We start from the raw sequence: 11,151 nt of genomic DNA, 5'->3' as shown, positions 1-11,151 counted from the left end.
ACAACGAGGAACGTGGGTGGGTTTTCGGGTGAAGCACGCGTCACACTGGCAAACGGACACAAGAGAGCCGGTGCTAACGCAGATCGGTGAAGCACGAAAAGCGGTGCCAAGTCGACTAGATGTTTCTAGCTGATCTGCGTACATCGCGAGACCGGAGGAGGGGAAGAGTGAAGGATTTGCTGAGGTTCACTATTTTCCTACCGAAACTGTCACGGACCCTGTTAGCAGCAGAAAGCTTGTCCGTTCTTCAGAGTTGTACCCGTCTCGTTTGTCCTTTCTGCGCTTCTCTACCGGTTGTCCGGCAAGTTCTATCCCGTGTTGAGCTAAGACCATGCTAGTCTTACATTAGAAAGTTTCGGTTTTCTGGTTTCCTGGCACCATACCTGTAGATCACAGGGACACCAGTTGTGCGATTGAGAAGATGCTGCCAGTGTTGGGCACCCTCTTCGTGTGCGTCAGGGCTTTGAAAATACGCGCGTGGGAAGATTATCTGTATGTAAACGTCTTAGAGACGATCGAGAGTTCCTCGTCAAAGCTGTGTTTGTGGCTTATCGCCTCGTTCCCTGTCGATAAGCTTAAATTTAAATAGGGGGTTCGATGAAACAGCGTATGGTCGAGGAAATCTCAGCCACAATCGTCATTTAAAAACAGATTCTTTGGAGTTGTCCATCGGCTGTTTTCTCTCCCGCTTCACTTCACCGCTCAACTTGGGCAATGAAGAGAGGAAGATCAGTTAAGGATGGTGAGCGTTGACAAGGAACACCTCAAGGTGAAACAGGTCTTCTTGAACGTCGTACCGCTAAACAAAGCTGTCCAGTTGCAACAATCACGGAACGAGTTCCAGTCGATGTGAGTTCCGCTTGTTGCGTCTTTTAGACGCCGGTACACAGCCAGGGTGGCAAAACTAGAAAAAGGATTATTTGTTCGGCAGGCCAGTGCCCCCCGCAGCTGAATGACCCTCTTACAGGCAGCACTGTCCGGCCGCATCTGGTTTCATTCTACCGTTGTCGAGACCGATATGTTACCAACCCCTCTGGAAACTCAACAGGCCATAAAAGTTATGGCACATGTCTCCTTGTCAAAAAGTCGGTTCGTACACATCCGTGATACAAAAAAAACGGATGTAGTATTGTGATTCTGTCGTATATTGAGATGGTACAGGGATGGCTGGGACCTAGTTGAAGCCAGGATGGTGTGGTTTCTAGTGGAACGTGCGGCTCATGCATCATGCGCGGTTGCATCGCAAGTGCTGACGACCACCCCCATGCTGCAACACAGGTATCTGGTTCACCCTCGTTTTGTACAGTAAGACTGCTGGACCCTTCAGGTATACAAGGGAGGACGACATTTCGTACCATCACAGCGCTTACCTCCTACTGCAAAGTGTGGCACCCGCGACCCCTTCTCATGAGAAGAATTTGATGTGCGGCAGCCATGAACACGAATTTTCTATGTTGACCATATGTGCTGTTTCACCAAGAAGCGCCAGGGCACGTTCCACATGACATCTTTAGGCGCTGGGCAGTATAGATATGGGGGATCTACGATTCATCTGAAAAGAAAAGTTTGCCGTTTGTGGCGATCGGCGCGCGGGCTGCAATGTAGACACCGTGCTGGCTGCCACACACCAGATCCGATCCGGGTAAAGTAAGCCCGGAGCTCAAACTGTCAGGAGCTGGCTGCCGCGCATCACCTTGCGCTTGCCACTGCTAAATTTCTCTCCGTTTCCAGTTTCTCATAGTCTAAAAAGTGTCGCTGGATGAAAAATTGGTGGGTGGTGTTTGGTTGTGTAAGGCGTGTGTTGGTGTGCGTGAGAGCTGACGGCGGCTCAACGCACCAGGAGTCGATCAGTGCGGTACACCGTTGGTGTTTGAGCGGCAGAACTCCGCGCCGTGATTCCAGGAAGAAACTGACTTCAGGATGCTAATCGAACTCGCCGGCGCCGGGACCTGTTGTCTTCTGACCTCGCTGCTGGGTGTGGGGGCAGCGAAGACTATCGCATGGGGGACCGCCGCCACGTTGCCGTGTCTCACGAGTGCTGGGCCTGTCGCGACCGCAGCTTCTGCAGCGATAAGCGCTCCGAGCGCTTCAGCTCTTGGTGGCAGCGCTGCCACACTTGCTGCAGGGGCAGCTACAATTCCAAGCGCAGTGTCATGGCTGGCCAAAGTCCTCGGGATTTCTCTTGCGGCCGGCGGCACGGCTGGAGCGTCTGCAACCGCAGCCAAGATCGCAGGCGGGACTAAAGCCGCTGGTCTTCTTGGAGCTGCCACCACCACTGGCGGCTCCGGGGTGCCTCTAATGCCTGGTCTACCGTTCGTAGGTTAAGTCGTCAAAATGGGTCTGGAGTGCGGCTTACCAATCAGAATACCCCGTCTCGCTGTCGATTTTCAGTTTCTTGCCGGTCAGGGTACTGCAGAACGTAGGTAACATACTCACTGGGAGACAAAAAACGTGTTCGAGAACTCGTGAAACTAAGAACTCCACTGAGCGTCCTCCTCTCGTGGCGTTGAAGAGGTGTGACAAATAAGGATACATGTTTTTCAGCGTGGAATGTGCACGCGGAGTAGAAAACCTTTATAGTGTTGTGTTCACGCGTCATGAAAGGCTTTCCGCGCGGTAGTAGTTCCTCACAGCCTCCGGAGCGCGGTGTCGCAGGCCGATGGCCTAAGCATTCATGTGTTGAGTATAGTTTTGCACAGTAGTTGTCCACCAGAGCAGAGCGTGTTGTGTCGATCCTTTCCCGGATGGACCCGTTAGCTCACCTCCCTATCTTGCTCGTATGCTGCGCAGTTCCTGGTCCTGCCGATGTCGCCGGAGCGCTGGGTAACCCAATGAGCGGCAGTATTGTCCCGGGTATATCGAAAGCCATAGATGCTCGGGCTGTACTTCCGCCCACTGGCAGGGAAGGTCTTTCCTTGATGTGCGGAGCCTTCTTCGCGGACCAGCCCGGTGTCGTCAGCCGTGTTGGAAACGATGAGACCGTTTACGAAGAGGCGGCAGAATGTGGCGAGGCACAGTCAGAGAAAACTCAAGAAGACTCATACGATCGAAATCCTTGTGGAGCTTTGCTGGTAAAGCAAGCACGTTGGGTGTGTACCTCGTTTTTTAGGCTGTTGAGTGATCTGTAACTGCCTAACACAATCCGATGTCACGGCACGGTGCAGCGGAGCGGCAACGGGGTTTGACCAGGAAACGAGCAGCGATCGGTGCACAACCCGTTTAAATGGTTGCAAGGTGACAGGGAGTCACTAGCCACGTGTTTGTCTTCACTACGTTTGTGTTGCCAATTTGACAGAAAAAGCTGCATGATTTACACTGGTACACAGTACTCAAGACCAGCCCCGAAAGCAAGCGGTTGTATATCTTTCAGTACGCACACATGCCCATATTGAACGACTGTGCGTGCTATCTCCGCGGTCTTCGACAGATCTTCCATTCGAGCGTATTCTCGCCTCTTTCGTGTGCATATCTGTCCAGCATCGAGGGGGGTTGGACACGAGCCTTCGCAACGCCCCGTGGCAAATGCCGACACCCTCTTCATGTGGTGGAAAGCAAGTATGTTGTCTCAGCATTGCTAACGCTGACTCACACGTCCAACCAACAGAACAGCACTGGTCTTGCCTCCCGGTAGTGCGAGCACAATGTGTGAAGAGGGAGGATCTGGAACTTGGCGGGTCAGGGAACTGTGGTCGAACAGTCAGAGGAGTGAAAGCGACTGTGTTCGCCATTGACCACAAATCGGTTGAAATTGTTACACCTTAAGGTCGATCACAGGAAGCAGGCCACGTAGCTCTTTCTACTGAATACTTCATCAGAGTTTACTTTTTCGCATCTCACATCTGCAGTTTAAATTATTGAGTTGTGGAATACACAACCAGTCAAGTTTACTCTCCAGCGGTACTGGCGTTCACTGTGCCCCAGGTTATGGCACCTGAGAGCCGAGGTGAATTTGTTTGTTTCGTCGCACACTATCAGATGTGCCTGGTTCCATGTTGGAGCGGTAGTTAATCGCCATTGGAGTCTTGCGTGTATCTAAGGGCAACTTGGACAACAGGATGTCTCTTCACTCGGGAATTCCAACACGAAAAGTGGCATATTTGCGAATCATGCCTGATGGGCTGGCATTCCACCGTCTAGTGAAAAACGGGTGCTTGACTATTAAACGGGTGCTTGACTACGGCTATTGTATCCTTAGGGATTGGAGTCATGGAGCATTGAAAAGAAAAGCTGACAACAGCATTGCCAACTACGTAGTTCCTGCTGAACAGAAAGGGGCAAGGTTGAAAAGGTGACCGCTCGATGCCTAGGTGTACATGGAAATCTGGATCGTAGTAGCAGAGAGAAAAGACACTGCACATTTCCTCACCAGTGGACGAAGGTGTGGGTACTACAGGGGTGTAGAACAACGAAGTTCCTTCCCGTCGGTCATTCGGACGCACCAACAGTATATACTGCTGCAAGGGTAGCATTTTGCACATTTTGCGTTTCATGGTTACGCATGAAGGACGAGCGTCTGTCCATCCGGAGACAACAGGGCACATGAACAGCTTGGAATCCCAACTGAGCATTTTACGTAGGTAACGCAACTGAAGGTGCTGGATTCTGATAAAAGTCTATCTCCCAGCGCAGTTCTACTCGACAAAAGTCAGGCAACGTTCGCAGTGCAAGCAGGTGGAAAGGCCGGCGCACTTGCGAAGCGATGCCTGTCACTTATCCTGAAGGTCTACGCTGTTCTCCTGTTGATGTTCAACGTGAAGTGACCTTTCTCTTGTCGTCACAGACTCAAAGAAAATCCCCATAGTACGTGCACCTGTCTGGAACGGTGGAGAGACGAACACGGCGGTCACCACCGTGGTCAGCTTTAGCTCGTGCACGGCAAAGAGCAGAAATTGCGGCATCATCATTACCGCCGAAACCAAATGTCGTTAGAAAGCCAAGGGGCATTATGCTTTTCATAGCAGTACTCTCCGCCTCGTCAATGTCATTTGCTGCCTTCTGAAGTTCATTCTTCGCCTTTTCCAAAGCTTCGTGGCTGCTCGTAGCCCCAGAACTGGCGCCTGATCCATGGGTGGCCGCGAAGACGCCTTTGCTTTTGGCAACGAAAACCCCGGATCCCTTGGCAGCGGCCGCAGCTCCGCCAGTCTTCAGCAGCACTGCACCAGGGAGTGCTTTCATTCCTGCGGCCAAGACCGCGAGAGGGCCCAATACTTCCAGCGGCATTCTGACCACGAACTGAGAACAGACAGAGACAAACAGAACACATGAACGCAAAAAGCGGTAAATGGGAAAGAATCCTGAATGGTATTTTCTAGCATATTATGCGGTGTTAAAAGTAATACCATCCAAAACCGGTGCAGTGAGCTAACTAGATACAAGGAACTTGATAAGCATTCCCGTGGAATGTAACAGACTCGTGAAATACAATAAATCACATGGTTTTTTATGTCTCGGCCCGCTTGTCCGTCTAGAAATCGCTGATGGAACCCAGTACCGTGCATTCCCTAAACACAGTGCACGTTTCCTGCCAACGGACTTAGAGTCTTGGGGAAAAAGCGCCATACTTCGCAGTAACACAGGAAAAGAAGACAGATAAGATTGCAATGACGCCGCATAGCCGTGTAACAGCAGCTCATCAGAGACAATTGGATGAGAAAATATAGCGGCATTTGTGTCCCCAGACGGCATCCAAAGCAGCGTCATTCCTCCGGGAGGTCTGTCTGTAGCCTCCCGCTGCGTGTTAAAGAAATGTGAGATCTACAGCGTTTCCGATTCAGAAGCAATCAAATTGTTACGTACTCTCTCTACGCGGGACGCGGCAGCAACGACACCACCACTGAAATCTAGACACCTTGAAGACGCAAGAGACAGGAAGAAGTTGTGCACAAGCCACCACCGTTATTGTCTGATAATGCGAAAATCAAGCATGAATGATGGCAAAGACTCCGCTACTTCGTATATCCCAAGAGAGGAAACTGACTAATCGTCGAGCGCCCCTCACGTCGTCGCAACTAGCCGTGGCGGCTGACGTCTCGCTCAGATCAGTAGGACGAACGTCCGAATTGCGCTACAGCTACGAGAGTACCTGACGGATTCTGCGATTTCAGACACTCACGGAAACCCTCGAAGTCACGGAGACGAAGGGAAACTTGTCAGATTGTATGGACTACACAGTCAACGACAGATAGATCTTTCTGAGAAGGAAGAGCACCGGCTACCTGAGAAATACAGGTGCTGGCAGGCACGCCGAGCAAACTCAGGTTAAAGGCATTCTTCATTGTGTCACACTACAGGGTGAGGGATGCTGAAAACATGCTGCATTGTGCCGCTGATTCCTGCACCCACATTTTTTATGAAGTTCCAGTGTTCCTTCAATTGTATCACCGTGTGGCCCGGTTAATGGTTTTAACGGCACGTGGTCCAGTGAAGCTTCAGAGACACTTGAGTCCGGAGTGGACAGTGCTCGAAGCTAAAGTTCAGCTACGCTCCAGCGATAAAGCCATCGATGTAGTTTCACAGCTATATCATCGGTAAGAGCTCTCCAAAAAGTAAGATCAGATTCACATGTCAACGTTCTACTGAAATGGCAAGTAACTGAGTCGTTTCGTCCCTTTTTCCCCCCGTGTGCCAGTCACGCCGTCCTCAAATAAATGAAGCACCGCCCACGGTCTGCCGACGTGCCCGTCTTACCAGGTAGATAGGACTCTGGGTACAATGCGGAGTACTCAGAAAGAACCTTGAGTGGTTTTAGGAACTAGCTAGAGTCAGTATTAGTAACAGGGCTTCGCAGGTTCTAGTTCCTTATGGGGTGTCTCAAGAGTGACCGGGCGAATTTTGCTAGTTTTAAGACTGATTTAGCTAGCTTTAAGATTGTATGTGATATATGTTAGCATTTGAATCATCTAATGGTGGCGTAGTACAGGCAACCCGGATACACGCAAACGGTCATTGGAACAAGTTTTTTTGTGCACATGAGCAAGAACGTATTCTCGCCACCACCTACCGGGCGTCGCCATCTCCGCCTACTAGCAACTGTATTCTCTCACGTTTGTCTCTGCCACTTCTGAAACTGGCTCTTTGCTTCCACTGAGGAGATCATTCGAAGTACACGCCGCTTCTGTTTCAGGGCTGACATATATTTCACGCGCCCTCCAGTCTGATGGTCCTCATGCTCTTTCATTTCCAAAGCTCTACGCTTTGCGGAGGGCCTACGAACGTATCCTCCTCTTCGGAAGTGCAAGGAAATGCAATCCTCAGCGTCCCATTCTCTCCAGTCATTAAGTCTAGTTCTAAGACAGTAGAGACCGTATCAGTTGGGAAAGCGTTTTATTTGGACCATCGGCGGCTTTTGAGAGTGACAGACTCCTCTATGCGTAGCTTCGGTGTGTCCGGGAAGCCGTCGCGCTTAATTCTGCACAGCTGAGAAGGCTTGCAATTTTCGTTCACGCGGTCATTTTAACTTGCGTTGATTTCTTTGGAAAGAGAGTTTTTGTCTGCTGAAGGGACCGAATACAGCATCGCTAGTTTTTGTAAGCGCCGCCGTTCATCCGAAGGTCTAGTCTAGGCGTGCGAGACGAACACACGCTTTGAGATGCGTGCACCGATACGATGCCTCTACTGCACGTTCGCGCAGCGTATGGCGAGCCAATCGAACTTGTGATGAGGGGTCATTTATTCAAAATATCCCATCGATATCGACGTGCTTGTGTCTATCGTAATCTGGAAGAGGGGCCAATTCTCGATTTCAGACTGCTTGAGTTAGCTCTTCCGCGTATTTGGCCTTTCGGCAATAACACGAGTTCTTGATGATACGCGCTTTTTTTGTCCTCATTCCGCCATCACTAGCGTTGGAAATTTTTACACAGTGTCTCCGAACTAGTCATTTTTCACTCCGTGTTCAGGAACCTTCTGATCGAGTTTTTCCTGCGAAAAGACAGGGAAATGACACTTCTGATGGCTGGAGAAAGGACCCGCGAACTGCCGCTCTTCGGTTGTGCTCAGGAACGGCCCTGATCTACTTGCTGGCCTGGTAGTTCCGGGACAAGACAGACTTTTGGGGGTTTCATATTTTGTTGAATGGGCCCAACACGAAAGACCGGCGGAAGTGGAGTGCCGTCGGAGTCGTCTTGGCTCCGTTGTGGAAGCGTTGGATCTCTGGCAGCACCATCCACCCCACTTTGTGGCTTTCACACTGCGAACACCTCTGTTGGACTATGCGCCCGTGGTTTCGTGCCTTTAGCGTGACAGCAGGCAGCTATCACCTGGGGAACGCACTAACTTTCGGTTTTCGTCCAGGAGGACAAGTGTCGACCTAGTACTGCTCGGAGGCCCTTACTACACGACACATTGGCCACTCCTCTTATCGAGTTCTTATATATTTCTATCTCCGTTCCGCTATCTTCTCTGTGTGCTGGCAAATATTCGCTACTAATAAAAACCAAAAGCAATGCCAGCTCTCGGAGGGGGGTCCTTGATTGCCTTGACGGCTCTGGGCCCAGTCTTGCTCAAAACGTCCTTGCCTGTCGGGGGAGCAGCAGCCGCCGGTACCTTAACCGCATCTGCTCCGGTTTCATTGGCCGCGGGTGCTGCAGGGACAGCTGTCGCTGGGGGCGGTAAGGTAGCCGGTGCAGCGTTGCTGTCGAAGGGCGCTGTCACTGCTCTTAAGGGATCTGGAAGCTTTCTTTCAAAGGCTACAGGAGCAGCGGTTTCCGCTCCTCCATCGAGTCTCGCTGCGACAACAGGGGAAGCAGCACACATCGCATCTCACAGCGCTCACTTCGCCCATGTGGCAGCGAAAACTACGGGAAGCGGGGGACTGGCAGGTGCAGCAGGAGCAGGAGCAATTCCCGCTCATCCAGTCGGGAGTTCACTGCATCCTCATGCCGCTCCGGTGTCTCACCACCCTGCAGGCACGATGGCCCACGGCACTTCTTCGGCGCACCACGCCCACGCAGACGCCTCTCGTTACAGAACTGGAACTACTGGCAATCGAGAGGTCGGACCGGGAGGGCAAGGACAGACTCGTCCTCCACATGCGCATGGGCAGGTGCGAAATAATGGAGGGCATTTGCATGGGAATAGCAGGCACGTTCTCCGTCACCGTCCCACACAAACGTCCACCGACGGCAACGGGAAGCATGGAAACGGCGCACCTACCCCAACTGGCAGCCTGGGAACGGGGGAGTCAATGGCTGTAGACCCGACGGCAGGGGCAGAAGTCGCGCCGTCAGCTGGAAGCAGGGAAGTGTCAATGATCACCACTATTGCCGGTCTCGCGCTCTTGCGGTGGGCCGTGGGTCAGGTGTGCTGCGCAGGTCGCCGAAAGCAAAGTGACGAGGCTGGCGGTGTAGGGTTGAAGCAGGGTAATCGCAAAGGGATTGCAAAACGAATTGCTCGGTGGAGCCGCGAAGAAGAGGTCGTCGTTGTTCTCAAGGACGAGGACCACGTGGCGGGCCCGGGGATTTCGGATGACCGTAGCAAACAACTGGCTCTTGTATCGGTCGCTGAGACGACGGGGCACCGGCCAGCAATGAATGTACACGTGGGAGACAAGGTAAACAAGGCGCTCTGCAACTACAAGGCGTTAAGGAACGAGGACGCAGGGAACGATAGCGAAGAGGGAAAAGAATCAGTGGATGGAATCATTTCCCATCTGGAGAGTGAGACGACTGCATCAGCTGGGGGGGAAGATGACACGGAGAAAGACCGCCAAAGCAGTGGGCATGAAGATGGGATGCTTGGTCCACAAGAAATCCCTCGAACGCACGAGCGCTCTGCCACTGCACAGAGGTTTACCTACGTCCGCCGCCGACGGAGCGGCCGGACGGCCAATTTTCTGTAATGTGTTTCGATCTGCTCACAAGGCCTCCTCATGTAAGTGCCTGTTTCCAGCAGCCCCATCGTGCCAGCGTTTCCTTATTCGAGGATACGCATGCATGGAACGAATGAGATTGAACTCGCGGGGACTGACGGTCTGATCTGCAAGGGTGACGGAATAACTCGTGTGTCTTTTAGGATTGTTTCGACAATGTTTCATTTCGCTGCAATCTTGAATCGTGCAACGGCAAAAACAGGTGACAAACAGGGTTTGGCGAAGCCTTTTCCGTGCGTCACTTCTCCACTGTGTTCCCTGGTTCGATGCGGTCTTGGTGACAAAATTGGCCTAACTAGTCAGCCGTTGTGATTTGTTCCAGCGTGTTCCCATCCTAACCACGGGTTCTCTGTTTTCAAACAAAAACTTGCAGGTATTTCCGAAATACGTGATTGGTTCTCTCTCTAGTTTACTAACTATGCAAACAGGTAAAGCTGCTGTCATCTTAAGCGGTTGGATCGGCCGAATATAAAGTGTAGGTGCCAACAGCGTCCACAAGACACAGACGTGGCGCGCTTCCTAAGAGACTACTGTGGCATATTCAACGCGCTAGCACGGTACCTGAGCCGTAGAATTTTCCTGGCTTGACAGGGACGCAACAGCTGAAATCTATTCTGTCTAACGGCGAATAAACTAGGGCTGCCAGCGATTACATCTGATACGGCGTCGCATAATACTGATGATACAACGTGGTAGAGGAGTGGTAGCGGGTCTGACGATACAACGTGGTAGAGAAGTGGTAGCGGGTCTCTTGAAGTCTTAGGAGAACGAAAAGGCTACAAAACGTTCACTGTTTATGTGACCACTAGCAGACAAACAGTACCAACGGTTAGTGCCGTTCAGCGATTATTAATGCCTGTGCTGCGATGTATCCCCAAAAATACTCTCATGGTGAGTCAGAATCAGTTTTCGCTTGAAGCAGACAAGGAGACGGGGTCGTGGGACAGGTCGGTTTCGATCGATGCGCTAAAACCTCACTGAAGACGGTTCCTGTTCCTTTGATACAATAACCCCCGCTAGTATTCCAACATAGCGACGCTGCAGTGCAGCATACGCATGCTAGTTCTCTTTCGAGCAGTCACAACGGTTCATGAGTAGTATAATGTCGTGCTCATGAACTCGAATGTTGCCTCTCTCAACCGAACTCCGCACCGTCAGTGGTACTCCACCTGCCTGGCTGGGACAGGCTTGACGGTCACCGGGAGTCCCCAAATATGCGTGAGGGTGTTGCATTGTAAACTGAGCACACATCGGCACTACCTAATCCAATGTATCCAAATGAG

The 11,151-nt window shown here is 51.6% G+C and overlaps 3 protein-coding genes across 3 annotated transcripts; 2 read left to right on the top strand and 1 right to left on the bottom strand.

Annotated features, from left to right (window-relative positions):
* Positions 1-1,920: 1,920 nt before the first annotated feature.
* On the top strand, positions 1,921-2,325 carry NCLIV_052460 (hypothetical protein; the record flags this gene model as incomplete). Its single annotated transcript, XM_003884799.1, has 1 exon — positions 1,921-2,325. One exon carries the CDS (start codon positions 1,921-1,923, stop codon positions 2,323-2,325), a length of 405 nt encoding a protein of 134 aa, XP_003884848.1.
* A 2,457-nt stretch (positions 2,326-4,782) lies between these two features.
* Positions 4,783-5,220, bottom strand: NCLIV_052450 (conserved hypothetical protein; the record flags this gene model as incomplete). The annotated part of the gene is made up of 1 exon (XM_003884798.1): positions 4,783-5,220. One exon carries the CDS (start codon positions 5,218-5,220, stop codon positions 4,783-4,785), a length of 438 nt encoding a protein of 145 aa, XP_003884847.1.
* Positions 5,221-8,443: 3,223 nt separating this feature from the next.
* Positions 8,444-9,838, top strand: NCLIV_052440 (conserved hypothetical protein; the record flags this gene model as incomplete). Its single annotated transcript, XM_003884797.1, has 1 exon — positions 8,444-9,838. The coding sequence occupies one exon, from the start codon at positions 8,444-8,446 to the stop codon at positions 9,836-9,838; it is 1,395 nt and encodes a 464-aa protein (XP_003884846.1).
* Between the last annotated feature and the right edge of the window lie 1,313 nt (positions 9,839-11,151).

The sequence above is a fragment of the Neospora caninum genome, chromosome X, assembly GCF_000208865.1.
Source record: "Neospora caninum Liverpool complete genome, chromosome X".
In the NCBI taxonomy this organism is placed as follows: domain Eukaryota; phylum Apicomplexa; class Conoidasida; order Eucoccidiorida; family Sarcocystidae; genus Neospora; species Neospora caninum.
The sequence above is the reverse complement of the archived record's forward strand: the minus strand, read 5'-3'. Positions and strand labels throughout refer to the sequence as shown.